The sequence below is a fragment of the Scleropages formosus genome, chromosome 24 (genome assembly GCF_900964775.1).
Source record: "Scleropages formosus chromosome 24, fSclFor1.1, whole genome shotgun sequence".
Lineage (NCBI taxonomy): Eukaryota > Metazoa > Chordata > Actinopteri > Osteoglossiformes > Osteoglossidae > Scleropages > Scleropages formosus.
This window is the reverse complement of record NC_041829.1, coordinates 3,130,014-3,155,968: the sequence shown is the minus strand read 5'-3', so window position 1 is coordinate 3,155,968 and position 25,955 is coordinate 3,130,014. Positions and strand designations below refer to the sequence as shown.

The 25,955-nt window shown below is 42.2% G+C and overlaps 1 protein-coding gene across 5 annotated transcripts; it reads left to right on the top strand.

Annotated features, from left to right (window-relative positions):
- The first annotated feature begins 466 nt into the window (after positions 1-466).
- Positions 467-19,577, top strand: caps2 (calcyphosine 2). Of its 5 annotated transcripts, none has more exons than XM_018755790.2 (16): positions 467-614; positions 740-783; positions 1,537-1,582; positions 1,750-1,854; positions 13,780-13,890; positions 14,921-14,988; positions 15,121-15,219; positions 15,328-15,402; positions 15,782-15,877; positions 15,972-16,065; positions 16,493-16,608; positions 17,153-17,229; positions 17,371-17,525; positions 18,215-18,334; positions 18,695-18,791; positions 18,891-19,577. In XM_018755790.2, exons 1-16 carry the CDS (start codon positions 531-533, stop codon positions 19,064-19,066), a joined length of 1,563 nt encoding a protein of 520 aa, XP_018611306.2. In that variant the 5' UTR covers positions 467-530; the 3' UTR covers positions 19,067-19,577. The 5 variants fall into 5 exon arrangements, with proteins under 5 accessions (XP_018611306.2, XP_018611305.2, XP_018611307.2 ...); XM_018755789.2 differs by having other exon boundaries at positions 15,109-15,219; XM_018755791.2 differs by lacking the exon at positions 1,537-1,582 and having other exon boundaries at positions 491-614; positions 15,109-15,219.
- The last annotated feature ends 6,378 nt before the right edge of the window (positions 19,578-25,955 follow it).

Genomic DNA, 25,955 nt, shown 5'->3' with positions numbered 1-25,955 from the left:
ATCCTAATTAATCACTAAAGAATAAGCTACTGCGGCTCTATTAATAAAACAGCCCAAATTAGAAATACTGTGTTTGCATAATGTAAATCATTATTACATCTTTTTCAAAATGTTTGTATGAGATGGAGCTTCTCAGTTTTTTTTTTAATAACCTTTGGCATTTTTCTTAATTACAGCATAGAACAAAAAAAATCAGTCAATCATAATAACTCAATATTTTACAAATTGCAAATAAAGGTTTTATTGATTTTCACCAAACATTTGAAGTAGAAAACCTACTTTAGTTATATTTCTGACCTATTTGGGACTTTTTTAGGTGCTCACAATTAAAATATATTCTTATTCCAGTATTCCTTCCTTTACTGTTACTGTTTGCTGTTGGTGTATACTGTATAGCATTTTGTGTTTACTGTTACCTGTGTGCACAGCGCTCTGTTTGTTTGTGTAACCATGGCGACCATCCACGGTGGTGGAACTGTGGTGCTCACACAGACTCCTCAAGGAGTTTTACTTGCTTGTTGTTAGTATTAATGGATTTAAATTTGCATGAGGTTTCTGTGACCTCGAGAGCACAAGAACCATGCGAGACGAGAGGAGAAAAACCCTGGAACAAGGTACTGTGTCACTTCCCAAGCTGCGCGTGACCAGGAGCCGAGCACGAGGGCTGGGTGGAATATACACTGATTCCTCTATTTATTCATACATAATGATACAGCATCCATCTTCACATTTAATACAGGGTTGGACAGGTGGATCAGGAGTCAGTCATCTTCGTCCAAAGGAGTAAGTTTTTCATTCTTTCTCATTTTTCATTGATAAATGTATAAATGTATTAGAGGTAACTACTGATTTTACATGACTTTATCATAACGTATCCATTTCTGCAGCAGGGAATTCTTACCGTATCAATTCAGGGTAAGTACCAGGACCAAGGATATTACAGCAGGAGAGGGAATTGAACCCAAACCATGCGGCTAGAAAGCAATGACCATACTCTCTACACTTCCTGCTGGCCCTTATTTACAGTAACAGTGTAAATTTTCAGGGAAAAAAACAGAGGTTGCAGGTTCAGGTTATCAAACTAAGTTTATACATATTTTATATATATGTATATTTTTTTTTCTATTTTTTATTGTATATTGTAACGACCCCACGTTACTGTTTTAGGAGGGAGTGTGTGCTTAATGTAAATAGTTGCATTATGGGAAATCTGTAAGTAATATCTGTAAGGCACTTTGGGGGGGGGGGGGGGGGAGGGGGAGTGGTGGGTTGACTGTCTGCCAGTCTGTTGAGAGAGAACCTAGGGGCGCTAGGCAGGCTGGCTGTAAGCGCAGGTCCTGGAGGAAACGGGGTCCTCAGACCGAGAGCATAATTTTCCTTGTGCTGGTGTTTGAATAAATTGTTCATAATGAACGCTGCTTCTGCGTCCTTCTTCGCCCCATCCGAACCCACGGCACTGCGTGCCACAATATCTACACACACACAACGTTTACTATGAAAATGTTGATGGTGCCAATTAGTCTGTACTTTTTGCAGAGTTCCTGCCTTAAAACTGGGTGAACTGTTTGACTCAGATGAAGAGGTAATTGCTTTGTGAAAATATTTTTCCATGTTCAATGCGGGGCAACTTGGGTTGCTTGAAATCAAACTATTTATGTTACTGTGTGTGCTCAAATAAATTACTAACAATCTGTACATTAAACCCTGTTTACAATGGTGCAGGTGCTTTAATTTCTGCTCTTTCGCCAGGATGCCACATGCATCCCATTCAGTGAAAAGCCTGTCCATGTCGGCCCTCCAGATTCCTCGTCCTCGATGAGCTGGGGTACCGCACTCTCTGCACAGCCTTCACAGGTCAGTCGTATTGATTGGTTTTATCGGATTCTTTAAACACTCCTTCAACGAGTGAGGTAAACATTAGCACAGCAGAATCATCAGTATAAAGTTCACTGTTGCACTTTTCTGTGGTCTCTGGTGACAAGGCCTTATATGCAAGTACACACACACACACACACACACACACACACACACACACACATTTTCAGAACCGCTTGTCCCATACGGGGTCATAGGGAACCGGAGCCTACCCGGCAACACAGGGCGTAAGGCCGGGGGGGAGGGGACACACCCAGGACGGGACGCCAGACCGTCGCAAGGTACCCCAAGCAGGACTCGAACCCCAGACCCACCGGACAGCAGGACTGTGGCCCAACCCACTGCGCCACCGCACCCCCCCTCATATGCAAGTACATTTACATTTATTTACATTTATTCATTTAACAGAAGCTTTTCTCCAAAGTGACGTACATCTCATAGAAAATACAATACGTGCATTACATTAGCAGAAACACATGGATGCAGATGTGTGATTTTTAAGAAGTTTCTTTCCACCATATGAACCAAGGTACATCACACGAGTAGCTGTAAAAAACTTTTATCAGAATATTGATGATTCCTTACCATGTTCCTAGTAATACATATATATAACATATATATTTTTAAATATGTATAAACATTTACGTTAAACTACATGAGTAGGTGCGTAAAAGTTTATCCATTGTTTAACAGCATAATCTCAAAGTTGTAATGCATGAACATTTAGACATTACATGAACTTAAGAGATCATGGGCAAAGTGAGTCCGGAAGAGGTGAGTTTTAAGACTCTTAAAATGTCGACAGAGATTCAGAAGTTCTGAGTGAGAGGGGGAGGTCATTCCACCACAGCAGAGCCAGAATGGACAACCTTTGTGCATTACTTTTTGTGCGTGGAACCACAAAGTGGACATATGTGGAAGAGCATAGCAGTCTGGTCGGGGTACAGTGGATGATCAGGTCTTGTAGGTATCTGGGTGCAGTTCCATTGATGCTTTTGTAGGCCAGAAACTAGGATCGTAAATTTGATCCGGGCAGCTATAGGAAGTCAATGCAAAGAGACGAGGATATAGGAAATTCACGGGAATGCTTTGGCAAGTCAAACAACTCGGGCAGCAGCATTCTGTCATCAGCTGTGTTACATGAAGTAGTGAATGTAGAGTGTACATTCACTTCTCAAGTAGTGAATGTCAACTACATTCTACTGTTCAAGTTGATTGTAGTGTTTGCAGTGTGTATCCTGAGGAAAATGCATTGAAGTGATTTATTTGCCTGACATTTTTCTCCAAAGCAACTTGAACAACAATGTCTTTATATTTTTTTCATTTAGCTGATGCTTTTCGCCAATGCAACTTAGAACATTAAGGTTACAATTATTTACCCATTTACACAGATGGGTGATTTTACTGGAGCAATTTTAGGTTAAATACCTTGCTTAAGAGCACAACAGGCAGAGGTGGGGATTGAACCTGCAGCTTCTGGATCCAGAGGTAATAGAACTAACCACTTTGCTACCAGCTGTCCCCAAAAGCATGCTAGCTATAGATATTAACTACCTACAATTACTTACCCATTTATATAGCTGGGTAATTTTACTGGGTGCAGCGGGTTCAGCCGATGTCCGCTGTCTGGGGGGTCTGGGATTCGAGCCCTGCTTACGGTGCTTTGCGACAGACTGAGGTCCCATCCTGAGTGTGTGCCCCTCCCCTTTGGCCTTGCGCCCTGTATTGCCGGGTAGGCCCCAGCTCACCGCAGCACCACTTGGGACAAATGGTTGATAACGATGGACGGATGGTAATGGTCACAGATTAAAATCCTAGCTGTTGGAGCCTGGCGCGATTAAGGGTAAATACCTTGCTCAAGGGCACCACAGCTAGGATTTGAACCTGTGACTTCTGGTTCTGAAGGCAGCAGTTGTAGCTTCATTCATATGGTATATGCTAAATGTATAATTGTAATGTGACAACCTACACCACTTTTTTCATCAGAATTTTATATATCTTCAGTAGTTTTTTACATTACAAAGTTGTTATTTTCCATTTGTATGTTAAAGAATGTTTTGGTTGGCTTTGTGACATCAACAGACTGGAGGATTTTTTTTTTTAACTTTTATGCACTTCAACAGACAGCAAGGGAACCATTGATGAGACTGTACTGTAAACTCTAGTCAGCAGAAGTCTTAATACCACCCACACACACCCACACACACACACACACACACACACACACACACACACACACACACACACACACACACACACACACACACACACACACACACACACACACACACACATTGATTGAAGCCGCTTGTCCCGAGCGGGGTTGCGGTAAGCTGGAGCTTAACCTAGCAGCGCAGGGTGCAGGGCTGGGGTGTGGGGACACAACCAGGATGGGACGCCAGTCTGTCGCAAGGCACCCCAAGCAGGACTCTAGCCACAGACCCACCAGGGAGCATGCACAGGCCAAGCCCGCTGCGCCACCGCATCCCCCCATCTTAATACCAAGCGAGTGCTATTAAGTCACAATTATGAAGCTTTTCACAAAAAGAAAGAGTTTTTATACAAAACAAGTTGCACTTACAGTTATATGGTTATATATTTGTACTGGTGAAACTAAGAATGCCCTAGAGCGAGGCCCCAATTGATTTAAAAGCCTTTGTGGTAAAGTCTGTGCTCTTAACAACTTTCCTACCTGCTGCCACTGCTAACTGCAATATTTCTGTTTTTTGGGAAAATTTATCCATAACTGGTTAACTTTTGAGTTTTCATGTCTAGTATATGTACGTGATTCTTGGATTTTAAAGACAAAGCCTTTAACACTTTAATTAATTATAGAGCTCTTTCTGTGATTAAAAATGTTCTTTTAAGCTGACAATTTATATATCCACTACACCGTCTGATGTCAGTTTTCTGCTTGGAGGAAGCTTGTCAGTTTATCCACCGTAACTCAAATCCTAACCCTAATGTTCATCCTAACCCTGTCCTTAACCCACACCCGCCTGATGCTGCCAATGCTATCCAAAAACCAATGTCAGCTTGTACCAGGTATCCTTCATTGTCCTTGTGTACTTATAACTACATTTCTATACAGTGCCCTGCAGAAGTATTTGTACCCTCAAATACACACACACTGTCTGAAACCACTTGTCCCAAGAGGGGTCGCAGTGAAGCGGAGCCTAATCCAGCAACACGGCGTAAGGTTGGAGGGGGAGGGGACACACACCCCAGACAGAACGCCAGTCTGTCACAAGGCACCCCAAGCAGGACTCGAACCCCAGACCGACCAGAGAGTGGGACCTAGCCAAACCTGTTGTACCACCGCACCCCCCACCCTCAAATAATTCTCTAATTTTATGAATTTTATGTGAAATTTTAAATTTCTTTTTCTTTAGAATTTTATTTCTAAACACAGAAACTTAAACTTAATTACTTAAAGGTTTTTTAAGACAAAAAATGTCCTCTTTCTATAAATATTCTAATTCTTGGTAGGGCCACATTTTGCCATAACAACTTTTGGGGGTAAGTTCATACAAGCTTTGGACACTATTGAGCAGTGACGTTGGCCCATTTTTTTTTTGGAAGATTTGCTCCAGGTTGTTCAGGTGGGTTGGATGACTCCTGTGGACCGCAGTTGTCAGACAAAGCCACTGGTCCTTCATGGGACACAGATTGGGACTTTGACTGGGCTCCGTGGTGGAGGCTGGAAGACAGGAGAGGCAGGAGAGAGTTGCAGTAGAACAGATATCACTATAGCTTGAACCAGGAGATAGCTGGTGCTGGAGCTAGATTGTTAGATTTGCACTGCTTCCCTTCTCTCTGTCATTATCTGTCACGGGTTCTTCTAGCTCTAGGCAGATTTGTCAGTTTGTCCAACACCACCTGCTACAGTTACTTGTTATTTTCTATCCCTGTGCCACTTGTATATCCACCTTAACCTGAACTTTAATTCTAACCTTAACGTTCATCCTAACCCCAGTTCTAGCCTTCATCCTAACCCAAACCCTAACAATAACCTTAATTCACCGTAATATTAACCCTAACTGTAATCCTAATCATAACCCTGTGTAATGTGAGTGAAATGAAGTAAAATGCTACCAGAATGGCAGTATCAAACAAGCAAGTTGTAACTAATATGATTGCTAAGTCCTTACTGCTGGTAGGAGGGAACAGACCCCACTAGGGGCTGGCATGGGCTAGCAATCCATGCCGGCAGCATCCTGTGCTATTACAGCAAGGGATGCACCCTGCTTAAGCTACAGACATACAAATGTTATCAATACCCCAAGAGTCAGCGAGAGCAGGGACGCAAGATGATTCATTGGCGGATATAATAGTTTCAGACCCTGACATGACCTTGACCACGAGCAGGGGGAGTGGCACAAACATAACTATGCCAAGTAGGGGTGTATTGGAGCTACAGGTGTGTATTTGTGGTTAGGGGAAAGTGGCTTCTGTGAGATGGTGAAGAATACACCAAGGCAAGAAGAAATACTTGGGGGAACAAGGGCAGGGGCTCCACATTGACCAAAATGGTTCAAATAAATTGGGTGAAGTCCAGTAGCAGGTTGCACATGAAAGTCTCCAGGACATCAGCACCTCTGTTTCAGAGGAGACAAGACCAAGCATGAATACACAAGGTAGTGTCAATCATACGGAGGATGTAGGGCAATCGATATTCAGGTAGGTAAGGAAAGAAAGGTATAGAGAACAAAAACCTAAGATAAGATGGTCAGGTCCTGCTGAATGCAAGGAGTGGACTTCCATTAATGATAATTTGAGAGGGATTTTTTTGAGAGGTATTTTAGATGGTTTAAAGGGTTTGGCTGAAGGTAAGATTAACCAGTTAGGTGAGATCATTTATGATTATGGAACGAAGAGATTTGGGGCATATCAGGGGAAAACTAAAGGAGTACGGGTCATGCCGAAGTCAAGACGGTACGTAGAAATTGGGGGACTGATTCAGGAAAAAAGGCAGTTAAAAAGATTTTGGAAACGAGCAGAGGTGAATGTAGGAGGAGAGGAGAGGTATTAACACTCTGCAGGAAGAATTGAAAGGTAGGTTATTGGTGTTGAGAAGAGCAGAGAGGCTTAGGTTAAGGAGGAAGAAGAAAGGGGGCATTCTTTAAGGACCCATATAAATTGGTGAAGTTGGGTTTTTTAAATGTTGAAAGGCAGGAGCTGGAGAGTTACCTGCAGGCAATATACATCGATGGTGAGAGAGGAAGAGTTTTTGAAGTGCCTGCAAATATTCCTCCATTGGGGGAGATTGTGTCACAAATGGATGTGAGTCCTCTGAAGTGGAAAGAGGTACAAGAGGTGGTGCGTTGCATGAAGGCAGCATCTGCACCAGGACCTAAAGGGGCTCCGGATATCCTAAAGTTTTTATGGTAGCAGGTGGTGGTGGTGTGGAAGAAAGGTGTTACTCCGAAGGAGTGGCGGAAGGCAGGAGGGGTATTTATATCCAAACAGAAAGCTGCTGCAGAGATAGAGCAATTCAGGCCAATTTGCCTTCTTAATGCTGAGGGTAAAAATATTTTTAAGTGTAGTGGCGCAGAGATTGCATATTTGTTAGCAAATAAATAAATTGACACATCTGTGCAGAAGGCAGGAATCCCAGGATTTTCAGCATGCCTAGAACATTGTAGTATGATCTGGAATCAGATTAAGCTAGCCAAGAAGGAAAGTAGGACCTGCACATGATATTTTTGGATCTGGCAAATGCCTTTGGCTCAATGCCACATGATCTCTTGTGGAAGGCCTTTGGTTTCTTCAAAGTCCCAGAGAGCATTACAAGACTGGTTAAGGTATTTTAAGGAGATTCAGTTTGATTTTTGCACCAAACAGTACACCACATCATGGCAGTGGTTGGGGATTGGCATAATGGCCGGATTCACAATCTCACCATTAGCTTTCACCATGGCTATAAGATCTTTGAAATGGGTGGTTGGGGATATGAGGTTGAAGGATGGCACCCACCTCCCACCAGTTGGAGTGTATATGGATGACGTGCTCACTACTACTGTTACATGTACCCATCACTTACTAACAAAGTTAAGTGACAATCTTAAATTCGCCAGGTTGAAAGTGAAACTTCATAAGTGTAGGAGTTTGTCAATTGTTAAGGGCAAGTTAGTACAGGAGAACTTTCAGATTGATGGAGAGAGGATTCCGTTGGTGGCTGAAAAGCCAATTAATAGCTTAGGTAGATGGTATGATTCTTCCTTAAGCGACAGGGAACAGGTAAAAGAGGTAAAAGGCTTGGCACAGGTGATTCGAGAAAGCTGTGGAGTAAAACTAAGTTACCGGAAAGGAGGAAGATGGTTATTGGCTTCATCCGTGAACAGGAGGCGGAAACAGGACGGGCGATTTCGACATTGCACGGAGTTCGTGGGCGATGTTTGGGTTGGGAGCGCACGGAGTAATGAAAGATTGGCTGCTGTGATCTGTGGATGGTGAATGCTGGTGGTATTAAATTCGTCATTGGAGCAACCTTCCTACTCCACAGAATGTCAGCCGTTGGGTAGGTACGGAGCCAGCTGGCAGTTTGTGTGGTAGCAAGCCTCGTTGAGGCATATTCTGTCCACGTGTAAAGTTAGTTTATCCCACGGCAGGTACTATACATGGAGGCACAACCCACATGCTGGTTTGGGTTCTAAATGGGGTGAAGTATGAGATTGGAAGTTAGTAGCTGATGTGGGAGAACAGCTTCAAGTGCCTCAGTGCATTGCAATTACTGCACTGAGACTTGATCCTCTACTGTACTTCGAGGGCTCTCGAGTAGTATATTTCATCGTGTTAACTACTTTTCGAAGACACAATGGAGGATGCCTTCGAGAGGAAGAAGTTGAAGTATGCTGACTTGGCTGCTGAAGTGAGGGAGTGAGGCTGACAGTGCTTTATTAGACCGGTGGAGGTAGGTGCAAGAGGCTTTGTTGCAAAATCAAACACGTCACTGTTGTTGGACTTCGATTTTAGGGGTCGGTCATTAAAGGCAGCATTAAAAACTTGTCTGAGGCAGTGGAAAGATCTAGCCAGTGGTTGTGCCTCAGGAGGCAGCAGAATGCCTGGGGGGAGCAGAACTAAGCTTGTGGGTATTCGCAAATGTTGAATGTTAGATCTTCAATTCAATTTTTCAATTTATTTTTATAGAGCGCTCTTCTCACGCAGTGACACAGAATGCTTTAACATAGGCATAAGGCAAGAAAAACATACAAAAGACAGTTGACTAATGGCTACCATAATAAAATACTTTTATAGAGCTATAAGTATGCCTACTGGCCATTGGGGAAAGGAACAAAAACTCCCAACTGAAGGCAGAGGGAGAAAAAAACCTGGGGGGGTCCACAGGCCAGTGGTTGCCCACCCCTCCTGGGCATTCGAGATAAGTAACAATTATAAGCCAGTTTACAAGTAATAATGATATTGTTGCTATATGGTATCTTGGATCCCCAGCTCAGCATGGAACGTCTTGATTCGTCATGGCAATTGGTCATCATCCTCAGTTAGCATGGGATTCGTCTGTCACCACTGGCCAGCCTCCTCAGGTCTTATGCAGCAAGGTAGTGCTCAACAAGAAGAAAGAACAGAGTTAGTAATGTGTTACTTAAGTTAATTTATTATGCATGTTTATGAAGGTGGTAAAGAACAACCAAGGCAAGTACAATTACATTTCAAGGTGGAATGCCCAAGTGAACATGTAAGTCTTTAGTCGAGATTTGAAAACAGAAACAGACGGGCATTTCTGACAATAACTGGTAAACTATTCCACAGTTTAGGTGCTCTATAACTAAAGGCGCGACCTCCTACTGAGGTCTTATTGATTACAGGTACTTTAAGGTAACATGCATCCAATAAATACAGATATCATCCAGGGTTATAAGAATCAATAATCTCACAAAGGTAAGCAGAAGAAATGCCATTTACTGCCTTATAGGTCAAAAGAAGGATTTTATAATCAACTCTAAATGCGACCCGGAGCCAATGTAACGATTTAAGTACCTGTGTTACATGGTCAAACTTCCTACTTCTAGTGACAATTCTCGCAGCAGCATTTTGCACCAATTGTAGCTTAGATAGTCTGGTATGGACAACCCGACAATAAAGCATTACAGTAATCCAGCCTGCTTGAAACAAAAGCATGAACCAGTTTCTCAACATCCCGTCTACATAGGAATCGCTGCAGTTTAGCTATGTTTCTTAATCGAAGGAAGCACGACTTAGACGAAGCATTTACATGAGATACAAATGACAGCTTTCCATCCAGCAGGACACCCAAATCCTTGACACAATCTAGACGCTTGAAGCTAATACCATTCGATGTAAAGATTGGCGTGATTATGTTGAGAGTTTTGGCATCACCACTCATCACAAGTACCTCTGTTTTACTGGCATTTAGAGATGAAAAATTTTTACTCATCCATAATTTTAAACTGGTAAAACCATTAGTTAACGACACTACATGTGATGGCTCATCAGGCTTAAACGATACATATAGCTGTGTGTCATCGGCATACGAATGGAAATTCACATTGTGTTTGAGAATAATGTCACCCAGTGGTAACATATAGAGTGAGAACAATAATGGCCCCAACACAGAGCCCTGTGGCACACCATACCGAACCGTAGTTGAGATGGAGGGGGTGCAGTCATCAGATTTCAGTACAAATTGTTCATGGTTAGCTAGACAACGATTCAAACCACTTCAGTACGATACCAGATTTCCAAGTCTACTCAGTAGGATACTATGGTCTACAGTATCACTCAAGTCCAGTAACATAAGAATAGAGATCTGACCAGCATCAGAAGAGATGAGAATATCATTAACAACACGTGTGAGCGCAATTTCAGTGCTGTGACCAGTGCGGAAACGAGACTGAAATTTGTGGATTGGACTGGGTCCTGCTCTCCAGTGGGTCTGGGGTCCGAGTCCCACTTGGGGTGCCTTGCGACGGACTGGCATCCCATCCTGGGTGTGTCCCCTCCCCCTCTGGCCTTACACCCTGTGTTGCTGGGTAGGCTCCGGTTCCCCGCGACCCCGTTTGGGACAAACGGTTCAGACAATGTGTGTACGTGTGATTAAGATATTTTACAATTTGGGAAGCTACGATTTTTTTCTAGAATTTTGAATAAAAACGGTAGCTTGCTGTCACCTACATGTATTTATGTTGTGCATTGGTTGTGTGCTGGTTGGAGGGTGGTCAATGGGTGGTTGGAATGGGAGACTTTTGGCAGGTTAAGTCACTGGGAATACGCTGCGAGCATGGAGGGGGGATGGGTCTGGGACGCCAGCTCTCGCTGTTGAGCCTTCTGGAGGTGTCATGGGCTCAATTTGATGAAACGCCGATGAAGGAATCTGTCCACTTGACAACCCCAGTGAAGTGCTCGCAGTGATCCCCGGTGAGGAGGGTAGCATCCATCCATAATATGTGCTGGTCTGCAGGTGGATGGAGATATTCTGATGAAGTATGGGTGGTATGGATAGTTAGTTAAAATCGAATAAGATGGTTGTTGGATGGTATAAATGTTCATGCACCGTAACTTTATGATCGTGCCCAGATAAGCCTTTACACAGCCGCTACTCCTGTATTGTATGTAAATGTCTGTGCACATTTTTAAAAAAAAAAAATGTAGGAAGGTGATCAGGATTCATCTATCCTGTGTTTGATGCACCTACTCATGCGATGAACATCGGTGCATAAAGTGGAAAGAAACAAGCTAGGTTTACTTGCATTTATTTATTTAGCAGACACTTTTCTCCAAAGCAACTTCCAATGAATGCTATGTAGTGTTATCAGCCCACACACCTTATTCACCAAGCTGACTTACACTGCTAGATACACTATTTACAATGGGTCACTCATTCATGGAACACACACACACACTCTCTGTGTCACTCACACACTAGAGGGAACATGAACAGCATGTCTTTGGACTGTGGGAGGAAACCCACGCAGACACGGGGAGAACATGCAAACTCAACACAGACTGAGCAGGGATTGAAGCCACATTCTCTCACACCACCCAGGCGCTATGAGACAGCAGCACTACTCGCTGTGCCACCGTGCCGTACTTAAGACTCATGTCTGCAACTATGTCTCTCTTTCTCCTAATGCACAAATTGTATTTTTGCTGAGATGTACATGGCTTTGGAGAAAAGCGTCTGCTAAATGAATAAATGTAATGTAAATTTAATGGTTGGTGGATTGAAGTAGTTGGTGTAGGTACTGAGAAGAAAATGAGTACTGTTGGCATGGTTATTTTGTATCCCCACACACACACAGTTTCAGAACCGCTTGTCCCATACGGGGTCACGGAGCCTACCCGGTAACACAGGGCGTAAGGCCGGAGGGGGAGGGAACACACCCAGGACGCGACTCCAGTCCGTCACAAGGCACCCCAAGCGGGACTTGAACCCCAGACCCACCGGAAAGCAGGATCGTGGTCCAACCCACTGCACCACCACACCCCCTATTTTGTATCCAGCCCCCATAATTTTAGCACAAGGGTTTTAACATCTTACCCTGTGTATTATTGTAATTCATAATCATACACTGCCTGGCTAAAAAAAGTCACCCCCTGGATTTAACTAAGCAAATAGGTAGGAGCCTTCCATTGGATAATTACTGCAGTGATTAATATGTTTCAGCTGTCAACTAGTTATTTAACTCCAGCTGATGCGGTGAGAAGTTTCTCATTTCTTAAACAACCATGTCAGAAAACATATCGTGTGGTCATGAAAAAGATGTTACTCTGTTTCAGAAGGGTCAAATTATTGGCCTGCATCAAGCAAAGAAAAGAACTAAGGAGATTGCTGAAACTACTAAAATTGGGTTAAGAACTGTCCAACGCATTATTTAAACCTGGAAGGATAGTGATGAACCATCATCTTCAAGGAAGAAATGTGGTCGGAAAAAAAATTGTGAATGATCGTGATAGATCACTTAACATTTGGTGAAATCAAAATGTAAAAAAACAACAGTAGAACTCACGGCTATGTTTAATATGGAAAGTAAGAGCATTTCCACATGCACAATGTGAAGGGAACTTGAGGGATTGGAAGTAAACAGCTGTGTAGCCTTAAGAAAACCACTCATCAGTGAGGCTAATTGGAAAAAAGGTTTCAATTTGCTAGGGAGCATAAAGGTTGGACTCTGGAGCAATGGAAAAAGGTCATGTGGTCTGATGAGTCCAGATTTACCCTGTTCCAGAGTAATGCGGGCGCATCAGGGTAAGAAGAGAGGCGGATGAAGTGATGCATCCATCTTGCCTAGTGCCTACCGTACGAGCCTGTGGGGGCAGTGTTATGATCTGGGGTTGCTTCAGTTGGTCAGGTCTAGGTTCAGCAACGTTATGTGCCTCAAAAAATGAAGTCAGCTGACTACCTGAATATACTGAATCACGAGATTTTTCTATCAATGGATTTTTTCTTCCCTAATGGCACGGACATATTCCAAGATGACAGTGCCAGGATTCATCGGGCTCACATTGTAAAAGAGTGGTTCAGGGAAAGGTTCAGAAAATGTGTGTGTGCGTGTGCATAAGCTTATTGAAACGATGCCATGGCGAATGTGGGCTCTAATCAAAACAAAAGGTGGTCAAAATATTACTGTGTGACTTTTTTTTGGCCAGGGGATATATGTCTACACTGTATCCAGAGTTGTTTGTCTGTTTTGAATGCACTTTTGTTTACTCAGAGTTCTATGGTTGGCAAATGCAACAATACACATGTAAACATGAGATATTGAGACGTTGAGATACTGAGATATCAGAAAACACTGTGTAATTTGTAGTTTTCTTCACCAATACCTGGATAATTGCTTTCTACAGCAGTTCTCCCATGGAGCTTGTATGATCTTCATGCTGTCTTCATACTGTCTTCACACAGTCTCCCTTGTGTCCCTGCAGTGTGCTGTGGACAAGGATGCCTGGACCACGGAGGATGCGAAATCGCACCTGCTGCAATACTATATGGGTAGTCCCTGCACTGCCCAGGACAGCCTGAAGAAGCTGGAGGCTGTGAGTGTGGAGAGAGGAGCTCTCAGCCCTGACCACATATGGTCATAAAAAAAACTTCTTAAAGCTTTCCTACAACATGGAATAAATGGCCAAGGTCCACTGGCTCCTTGTGTTGTGAATGTTTGAGTTACAATTATATAAAAACATGATGATTTTTCAAATTACTTAAATTTTTTAAAAGCATTTTCTTTTCTTACCCATTTTCCAAAAAAAAAAAGAAGAAAAGAAAAATGTAGCTGAGTGAATCTGTTTGTAACAGAGTGAAAGTGACCTGTGGTTGTCCACCCAGGTACTAGCCTGCAGTAAATTACACCAAACTAATACTGTATAAGAATGTGGAACTGCCTTGATACACCTCTTTTCTGCACTGTTTACAACTCTGACACGCATTCTTTCCTGAATGAATCTGAACAATTTGCATTAAACAAGAGTTTCTGGAGACATATTTTCCATTTTGATTAATTTAAAATTAGTTTTAATTTTGATGTAGCTCAGGGGGCGCGGTGGCACGGTGGCGCAGTGGGTTGGACCGGGTCCTGTTCTCCGGTGGGTCTGGGGTTCAAGCCCTGCTTGGGGTGCCTTGCGACAGACTTGCGTCCTGTCCTGGGTGTGTCCCCTCCCCTTACGCCCTGTGTTGCCGGGTGGGCTCCAGTTCCCCGCGACCCCGTATGGGACAAGCGGTTCAGAAAATGTGTGTGTGTGTGTGTGTGTGTGTGTGAGATGTCTCACACTTCATATTTTTGGCATAGACACCAGCTCACTGTGTCCCTGCGTTAGACATGTTTTTCATAATGATAGATCAGTGGAAGTGTTGGAGTATTTTTATTTTGAATTTATGATTTAATATAATTTGAGTCTTTTACAGAATGTACTTGGTCAATAAGTGGGAGGATGTCTGTATTGTTTGTAAACAGCTGTCCATTAGCCTGAGTGCTGCTCAGTTACATCACAACAATGACTGCAACACTCAGCTGTGATTCACGCATCACCAAATGTGGTTTTTCTAACAACCTGGCTGTGCCTGTCTTAGGAAGATGTTGCCATGGAGAAAAGAAAGCAAGCTGTTGTGCATCAGGTCATGGTAGACCAGCTGTCCCGGTGAGTACCTTTAGTCACACGCAGTGCTTTGTTTTCTATTATGAAATGTTATTTCTGCTTTAACAAAATTGGATTTGTGTGAAAATCTCTGTTTATGTATTAAATGTTTCAAACATTGAGGGCTGTCATAAGTGATCCTAGTCAGAACTCATCCCTTTTGGAACAAAACTCATTTTCTACCGCTGGATCAGTACCACTGTCTTTCATGAAAAGGACTCTGCACGAAACAAAGTGAGTGTTCATACCATAAGGGATTTTTAAAGAAAATTTGAATGTGTTCCAGACTGTCTTATCATCAGACACTGAAGATGGTTCATTATTTAATTTTTATATCGACAGAGTGAAAACCAGCTCATCATTAACTGAGAATCTGCTGTCTAACAAGCTCCGTTTCGATGCCAGAATATTATCAAGGTAGTATTAACATTAATATTGTATTAAAATAAAATTCAGTAGTTTTTAGTAGGAGAATGTGGTGGTGCAGTGGGTTTGGCCTGTGCCTGCTGTGTGGCAGGGCTGGGGTTCAAGTCCTACTTGGGGTGCCTTGTGGTGGACCAGTGTCCCATCTGGGGTGTGTCCCCGCTGTGCAATGCTGGGTTAGACTCCAGTTGACTGCGACCTTGCTTGAGACAAGCAGTTGTAGACTTGTGTGTGTTCTTTGGTGGCAGGGAAGTGGAAGATTCTTTATATTTACCTGCAGTGTATGAAATATAAAATGCATGATTATTAATAACTTTCAGTTAGTAATACATCGTACCCTGTAAATTACCGTGATCCTCTGTTTTTCCTGTAGGAATGGACGCAATGCATGCAGGGAATTGATAGGATTTTTCTTCACTTATGATAACACTTTGACTGTATATGAGTATCGCTGCTTTGGCAAAAACAGGTAAGGCTGTGTGTAACTAGTCAGTGGGGTTGCTCTGCTCGCATACAGTAATTTGTATGAACTAAAATGAGTTGGTTGTGCTTTTTTTTTATAGAACAAATGCACTTCCTTTCATTCCCAAAGGATGCTACAGACACCAGTGTGGACGGAGATCAGGCTTGCAGTACAGCATCCACGATTTCTTTGTGGTGAGTTTGTTACTGAAGTACCGTATATAGTATGTAGTATATGAAGACTCAGAAGGAAGAATGGTGAATTTCCACATTTTGAAGAAATTTAGAAATCTGCAGCACTTAATGACACTGAACCACATATTAACACTGGAGTAAAATGGAAAAACATCAATGTCCATGTATTTAGAAAGCAGTATAAATTTAACCCAAGATGATCAAATGATTAGAGTCCATAGGGTAAGAATGCCTTTTTTTTTTAAAAAAAAAAAAAAAAAAAAATTCTCTCCAGGCACTAACGAGGAGCTTACTGCAAATGACTATCACCTAGAGAACAGCTCCAAACCACTTGTGACACCCATGTGGTGCCAGACCTGAGCTTCTAGTTAATCAATCAATCAATCAGTTGATTTTTTTTTATTCTTTTTTTTATTGCTTGTAACAGGGGGCAAACCTATCCTTCTCCACACATGATCAAAACCTACCTGAAAGTATGAAGAGAAACCCCCTGTTGTGGCTGCGAATTACGGATGTGGATGAGCTGGCAAAGAGCAAGCTGCTGTACGCCTGTTTGCCTTTTTACCAGCATTTCATATACACACACACACACACATTTTCAGAACCGCTTGTCCCTGACGAGGTTACGGGGAACCGGAGCCAACCCGGCAACACAGGGCGTTAGGCCGGAGGGGGAAGGGGACACACCCAGGACGGGACGCCAGTCCGCCGCAAGGCACCCCAAGCGGGACTTGAACCCCAGACCCACCGGAGAGCGGGACTGCGGTCCAACCCACTGCGCCACCGCACCCCCCTCGCATTTCATATAAAGAGGCAATATTGCTGTAGGCAGTGTGTCCTGTAACAGCTCCTATAAATGAATTATTAAACAGTGGATGACATTGTACCGATGGCACTCAAAACCTTTTTATTACTGTCTTTTGTAGACCTACATCTTTGCCTTCAAGTATTAAGCAATAGCTACCATTTCTGCATCCAGTATTATAAGTTGTTACTATTATGACACCCTTTAGAGGGGAAATTTGCAAAAATAAGACATGCTTGCTCATATTAGTCAGTAGTTTTGTATGGTTCTGCAATTTTCCAGAAGCTCTTCAGAAGATCTTAAGATGTGTTTTTCCAAGGAGGAACTTGATGACAGGAACACCTTACTGGCCATTCAGGGTAAGCAGTACTCCCCCAATATGTCAGTGAACAACAATAGACTGTCTATGCTTACTGCATCACCTGCTTATCTGTTGTCAGGTGGACTCTAGTTTTGTGAGCCAAAATGTATTTTATGAGTGTGTGTGTGTCCTCCTTCAGCAACCCTGCAGGAGAGGGTGAAGAAGAGGGCTGTCTGTACAATCGCTAGATTGGGGCGTCTCCTCAGGAGGGCCGATGGATCTGGAAATGATACCTTGGGCAAAGCTGACGTCCGGCGGGCACTGGAAGACCACCAGCTTGGGCTCTCTGAACAGGTGGAGGGAAGGATGGGGGGTTCTTGGTGATTCAACAGGGAGAGGAAGGGGAGGCTTCTTGGTGATTCACTGGTGCAGGAGGTAGCAAATGAAACCACCCTTCTTTTTGAATGTAATCATATTACATTATATAATCATTAGCCTGTTTGAAAGAGGCATGTTGGAGGGAGCTAATAGTGCAATCAGCCACATATCTGTTTACACCCAAGGAAAAAAAAGGAAAAGTCATAAAGCTTAGGTAAAATATGCTCACTGGCCAAAGAGTTGATTCAGCACTTTATTATAATTTTAAATAATTTCTCATATTGTCTAATATTATCATAATATTTCTTTTTTCCAATAAAGACATGGCTCATGCTAGGCTGCGGTAGCCCAGCTCAGCCTTGATGGGGGATGTTGGGTGTTACCTGACTCAGTGGCAGACATCACGACTGAACTATTTATTTTGGGAGGGCGATATAATTAATTGAAGACATCATGGTAATTGTCAATATGATATTTCAGGTTTTTATTTTTTAATAAATTTGCAAAATTTCTAAAATCGTGTTTTCTCTTTGTCACTATGGGGTATTGAGTGTAGACTGAGGGGGGCATGGTGGCACAGTGGGCTTGGCCAGGTCCCACGTTCTGGAGGGTCAGGGTGTCCCCCCCCCCTGATGTTTGATGTTATTGACTGCCCCTTGTCTTAGAGCTTTCAGAGCATATGGCGTGTTCTGGATTGGGACGGTGACGACCGGGTGGACTGTGGCGAGTTGATGCGAGGCCTCTTTGGGGAGATGAATGAGTACCGCAAGGCCTTTGTTCTAAAGGTAGGAGGTCTGAGACCGGCAGCCAGTTCAGAATATAGTTTTGTATCCAAGGTGAGGTATCTTTGATTTGATTTATGACAGTTGTAGAAACACATGTGTATGTCTTATACTTGATGTCATTCTTGATGTCCAGAGCACTATGATCAACAATTATTGTCCGCCAGGCAGTAATTCAATGTTTTTTTTATTTTTTTTCCACTTAATATCCTCTGTCCTACATTCTCTTTATCTGTGCAAGCATGAAGTGACGTCAACCTGACTGTTTAATGAGAATATGCTACATTTTCCTCCATACTCTGTTTATCAGCTCTGTGTTACCATAACCCAACTGATGGGGAGAGGTATGATCTGATCTGTTAGGCTTACAGGAAGCTTGATCCCACCAAGTCTGGCAGCGTGTCCATGACAGACATTGAGAAATTCTCCTGTGCCAGAAGTCACCTGACAGCAGTTCCAGGTAAGAGTCACATTAGAGTCACCTCACTACAGTGGGGCGTTGAGACCCCAGTGGACCCTGACAGTTCATGGAAATGATGAGCTGATACTCCTGCTGCAGGTGAGGCCACAAAAGAGGAGCTCAGAGTGAGGTTCCTTGAGTCCCTGCACAGCGCCTGCTCAGATGCTGCAGTGATCTCCTTCTGTGAGTTTGAGGACTTCTATGAGGGCATGAGCATCGGAATACCTGATGACCAAGACTTTGCCAACATACTAAAAAACTCTTGGGGTATATAAGCACTGCGTGTGGTTATTGAATTAACCAATAAATAATAACTTATAGCTGAAACCAGAGGTGGCTTCTGATGTTGGAGACGGGAGGTGTGAAATGATAAAAGATTGTTGGCTATATGTGCCTTAGACAGGAAACTCGTTCATCATCTTTGCATTAAAAAAATCATCATGATACCAGTGTTTTCTGAGTGATAATAGTACTGTTTTGTGTGTAAATAGTTGTTTTGACTGCTGTAACAATCATTGAAATCATAGAAACATTTTCCTGCCCAGCAGAGGGCTCCAAAAGTTATTAAATCAGAATATCTTCAGTACAGGTGGTCCCCAATTTGCGATGGAGTTATGCTGCGCGAAACCAATCATGAGTCGAAAATATCGTAAATCGCAAATGCATTTAATTCAGCTAATACACACCTCTGCATGACAGATTGGAAGATGTGGATCGCTGCCACTCCCCAGCATTGCAAAAGGGTATCGCTCCGCATATCATTAGCCGAGGAAAAAATTGAAATTCAAAATTAAAAGTACGGTTTCTACTGAATGTCTATCGCCAGCTCACCATCGTAAAGTCGAAAAAATCTTAAGTTGAACCATTGTAAATCAGGGAATACCTGTATCTTCTTTTCTCTTACAGTATCTATATTTTCTCGTTTCATCTCTAAAACATCTGATTTGACAGCATATACTGCAGCTTTAGCTCATGAGAGTCATCTTAATTCAAGATATATAAAATTTATGCTTGAAATGTGTTTAGGCCTATTTATGACAACAAATGAAGCAGCTATTTTTAGCACTTAAAACTGCATTGTTTTGCTAAAAATATTCTTGTCAGTGTTGCTAATGGTTACTGTCTAATGTATATTTACTTGGGAAAGTTTCTGAAATGAATTTTATGATCATGGCAAAAATACATCATTCATATGTATTGTGATTGTTCTTATAGAGTTAAGGTTTGTACACACACAGACTAAAACCACTTGTCCCGAGTGTGGTAGCGGCGAGCCGGAGACTAACCTGGCAACACAGGGCACAAGGCTGGAGGGGGAGGGGACACACCCAGGATGGGATTCCAGTCCATCACAAGGGACCCCAAGCAGGACTCGAACCCCAGACCCACCAAAGTGTAGGACCCGGCCAAGCCCACTGTGCTGCCACACCCGCCCCTCCCGATTGTTAATGCTTCATCAGTAATTTGTTCTTATAACACACACACACACACAACACTGTAGAGTATATTGCACTTATGTCATTACAACACGCAGAACCGGCAGAGAGCAGGACCCGGACAAACCCACTGTGCCCCTGTGGCCCCCCCCCCGCTTGTTAATGTTTCATCACTAATTTGCTCTTATAACTATGTAGAGTATGCTGCACTTCTTATGTCATTATAACATACATGTAGCTTTGCAATAATAAATTAATCTATATTTAATATACTGATTCATTCATTCAGTCTACTTCTGCTTGCTTGATGGTTCCGCGCACAAAAGGTAAAGCACGGAGGTTCTCTGTTCTGGCTCCGTTGCGGTTGAACGACCTTCCCCTTTCACTCAGAACTGCGGAAACTCTGTCTACATTCAAGAAGGGTCTGAAAACTCACCTTTTCCGGACCCATTTTGCTCAAGATCTCTCTAGCTCATGTACGGTGTAAATGTTCATGCACCGTAACTCCATGAGCATCACCAGATAAAGCCTTTTATCAGCCACTACTCCGACATTGTATTTGCTTGCTTGTGTATGTTAATATTATTTAAAAAAAAAAAAGGGGGTAGGAGGGTATCAGGATTTGTCTGTCCTGTGTTTTATGCACCTACTTAAACAATGAACCTTGGTGCAGCAAGTGGTAGGTAACAAACTGGGTTTACTTGAGGCACATGTCTGCAGCTATGTCTCTTTCTCTTAATGTAATGCATAAATTGTACTTTTGCTGAGATGTACGTTGCTTTGGACAAAAACATTTGCTAAATGAATAAATGTAAATGTAAATTGTTGTATGGATGAGTGACCCATTGTAAGTAGTGTATCTTGCAGTGTAAGTCACCTTGGTGAATAAGGTGTGTGGGTTGATAACATTACATAGAGTTCATTGTAAGTTGCTTTGGAGAAAAGCATCTGCTAAGTGAATAAATGTAAATGTAAATTCACTCACTTCAGTGAACCGCTTACCCTTGTCAGGGTCACGGTGGTTCAGAAGCTATTCTGGAATCCCTTACCACTGAACACCCTAGATGGGAATCTATTTCACTGCAGTATGTTTAATATAATGTCTATAAGGACACCACCATAGTCTCAAAATTTAAGCGGCTGACTGTTTTTGCTCTATATGTTACCACTGGGTGGCATTATTCTCAAACACAATGTGAATTTCCATTCGTATGCCGATGACACACAGCTATATGTATCGTTTAAGCCTGATGATCCATCACATGTAGTGTCGTTAACTAATGGTTTTACCAGTTTAAAATTATGGATGAGTAAAAATTTTTCATCTCTAAATGCCAGTAAAACAGAGGTACTTGTGATGAGTGGTGATGCCAAAACTCTCAACATAATCACGCCAATCTTTACATCGAATGGTATTAGCTTCAAGCGTCTAGATTGTGTCAAGGATTTGGGTGTCCTGCTGGATGGAAAGCTGTCATTTGTATCTCATGTAAATGCTTCGTCTAAGTCGTGCTTCCTTCGATTAAGAAACATAGCTAAACTGCAGCGATTCCTATGTAGACGGGATGTTGAGAAACTGGTTCATGCTTTTGTTTCAAGCAGGCTGGATTACTGTAATGCTTTATTGTCGGGTTGTCCATACCAGACTATCTAAGCTACAATTGGTGCAAAATGCTGCTGCGAGAATTGTCACTAGAAGTAGGAAGTTTGACCATGTAACACAGGTACTTAAATCGTTACATTGGCTCCGGGTCGCATTTAGAGTTGATTATAAAATCCTTCTTTTGACCTATAAGGCAGTAAATGGCATTTCTTCTGCTTACCTTTGTGAGATTATTGATTCTTATAACCCTGGATGATATCTGTATTTATTGGATGCATGTTACCTTAAAGTACCTGTAATCAATAAGACCTCAGTAGGAGGTCGCGCCTTTAGTTATAGAGCACCTAAACTGTGGAATAGTTTACCAGTTATTGTCAGAAATGCCCGTCTGTTTCTGTTTTCAAATCTCGACTAAAGACTTACATGTTCACTTGGGCATTCCACCTTGAAATGTAATTGTACTTGCCTTGGTTGTTCTTTACCACCTTCATAAACATGCATAATAAATTAACTTAAGTAACACATTACTAACTCTGTTCTTTCTTCTTGTTGAGCACTACCTTGCTGCATAAGACCTGAGGAGGCTGGCCAGTGGTGACAGACGAATCCCATGCTAACTGAGGATGATGACCAATTGCCATGACGAATCAAGACGTTCCATGCTGAGCTGGGGATCCAAGATACCATATAGCAACAATATCATTATTACTTGTAAACTGGCTTATAATTGTTACTTATCTCGAATGCCCAGGAGGGGTGGGCAACCACTGGCCTGTGGACCCCCCCAGGTTTTTTTCTCCCTCTGCCTTCAGTTGGGAGTTTTTGTTCCTTTCCCCAATGGCCAGTAGGCATACTTATAGCTGTATAAAAGTATTTTATTATGGTAGCCATTAGTCAACTGTCTTTTGTATGTTTTTCTTGCCTTATGCCTATGTTAAAGCATTCTGTGTCACTGCGTGAGAAGAGCGCTCTTTAAAAAAAAATTGAAAAATTGAATTGATTTAGAAAAAACCATCAGCCTCACTAAAGTAGGCTGGGATTCAACATTTAGATTAATCCTGAAGATTAATCAAGATGAATCAAGACAACACAGGGCAACACAGGGCGCAAGGCTGGAGGGAGAGGGGACACCCCCAGGATGGGACGCCACTCCATCACAAAGCACCCCAAACGGGACTCGAATCCCAGACCCACCAAAGAACAGAACCCAGTTAAACGTGCTGCGCCACCCACCCCCTCTATTCTCTAATTTATTATTGAAAAATGACATAAATTTATGATTAGTAGTTGAAGCAGAAATACGTTGTTCATCTTTGTTCTTACCAGTTAAGTAAGTGATAGTGTTAAAGAAGAAACAAGGGTTTTTCTGACTTTCATCAATCAATTTTGCATAGTAGGGCAGTGTGGTGGACTTGGCCCCATCCTGCTTGGGGTGCCTTGCAACAGACTGGTGTCTCATCCTGGGTATGTCCGCTCACCCTCCAGCCTTACACCCTGTATTGCCAGGCTAGGCTCCAGTTTGCCACAACCCCACTTGGGACAGCAGTTTCAGCCAGTGCATGTGTGATTTTGCATAGTATTCAGATCTGGCATGGAAAGTGCTTTTCTATGATTTTTTTACATTTATTTCTTTAGCAGAGGCTTTTCTCCAAAGCAACTTTCAACAAACTCTATGTAATGTTATCATCCCCCCACACCTTATTCACCAAGGTGACTTGCACTGCCTGATACACTACTTACAATGGGTCACTCATGCATACATCAGTGGAACACACTCCTCTCTGTCACTCACACACTATGAGGGAACCTGAACAGCATGTCTTTGGACTGGGGGAGGAAACCCGCACAGACATGGCAAGAACATGCAAACTCCCCACAGACTGAGCAGGGATCAAACCCACATTCTCTTGCACCACCCAGGCACTGAGAAACAGCAGTATTACTCACTGTGCTGCTTAGACAATTGGACTAAAAAAGACTACATAATAAATGTTCAATTTAGGTGAACGGTATTTACACTCAAATTCACAAAATTCTAACTTTATTGCACGAGTTGATTCATTGAACCACGGCGAGTTTTTTACAGTTCGAATAAGTTTAGTTTTTGGTGGAGCTAAAGAATCTAAGACAAATTTCACCACTGAATTATACTCAGAACCATTTGATCAATATCTGCGCTCATTCCAAAATCAGACTTTCTAATGTAATCGATAATTTTAGTATTAGTATTTTCATCAATATGTCGCACAATTTTGGTCGTAGTTACTGTTGTCAGACGGCACCGGCAGGTATAGATCAAAGGTTAATAAGTAATGATTGGAAAGGGTCTAGTTTAAAGGAATAACATTTATATTATGAATATCTACGCCGTAAGTTATGACAAGATCGAGCGTATGGTTACGGGAATGAGTAGGAGACTGTTAACAACTTGAGTAAACTGGCGGAATTTAAGAGAGACATAAAACTATTAGTCATAAGTATCCACGTATTGTCTATATGAATATTGAAATCACCAATAAAGATAATTTTGTCATAAGTAATGATTAAATCGGTTATAAAGTTACTGAATTCCTCAAGAAGAGAAGAGTATGGTCCAGGTGGACAGTAGATAAGAAACATATTATAATATTGAGTTTTGAACAGTAGTAGAACCAAAATTATCATGATTTCTCTGTGTTATTCATAATCTATTATTGAAAAGAACACTGATTCCACCTCCACGACGTATAGAACGAGATTTATGGAAATAATTTATATCCGTCTAAACCACTTCTATTAGTAGAATCGTGTCAGACTCACTGAGCCAAGTTTCGGTAGAAAGAAGAGATTGAGCTTGTAACTTAATGTTAGGTTGTTTAGTAGAGCAGCTTTATTTGTTAGTGAGTGAATATTTAACAGACAGCATTTTATACTACAGTCTGGCTTCAGTAGTAGATTGACAGTATTTGGTTTAATGTATTTTAGGTTTCTGGTGCAAGCAGTTTCTGGTGCTATCACTAAGTCCAAGTATCACTGGACACAGCTCAAAAAACACCATCACATGAGAAATGACTCCCCGTACCAGGACGAGTAACAGAACCATCAATACACAGCAGCTAAAGGAGATTACCCATAGCTGAGTCAGTCCTGCAACTTGCAGGCCAAGTTCTGGGACAGAAAAAACAATCCCCTCCAGTTAAGGTGTACACCATCATGCGTGAAAAACCTGGGATTCCCAGAAATCATCCTAGTTATTAACAAATAATATGCGATGAGAGCGACACCATATCTCCAACTATCTGTTAAATGACACCAGTCTACTGTAGACTATGTCCCCATGAAGAGTCTAGGTGAAGTAGCAGACACTATTAGATTACAATATTTCTTTCTGGCTTTATTACACACTGAAATAAAGCAGGTCTTTAACACCTCAGACTGCTGGTAACGAATATTACTGCAAACATGCACCATAATAGTTGACACCGCGTTATCAACCAGGGAACTGACACGAGCCTTGATGTCGGACACACGTACGTGTGGAGAACACTTCAGCTTTACACTTCGATTCCCAGGCCCCTGAACCTTAACATTTCAGATAACCTTAACTAAATTGTTTGGTGTCACAATGCCTGATCAAAGGAACTCTCCAAGGCCTTCAGAAAGAAGATTGTGGATGTCCATCAGTCTGGGAAGGGATTTAAAAAGATCTCTAAATTATTTGAAATCAATCATTCCACTGTATGGAAAGTCATTTACAAGTGGAAAAGATTTGAAACAACTGCCAGTTTGTCTAGGGCAGGGTGGGCCAGCAGATTCAGCCTAAGAGCAGACCATAAGCTGCTGAAAGAAGTTTCCAAGAATGCTCAAATTTCATCCCAGGATCTGTAGGTAACTGACACCAAAAGTGGCAAATGTGCATGCATCTGCTATCAGAAAAAGATTGCACAAGTTTGATCTGCATGGCAGGTGTGTCAGGAGGAAGCCTTTACTGTCCAAAAACAATATCAAGGCAAGACTAAAGTTTGCCAATGAACACCTAGGCAAAGACCAGGACTTCTGGAACAATGTACTCTGGACAGATAAAAAGTTGTTTAGTCACAATTCTAGAAGACATGCTTGGTGCAAACTAAAGACAGCATTTGAGGA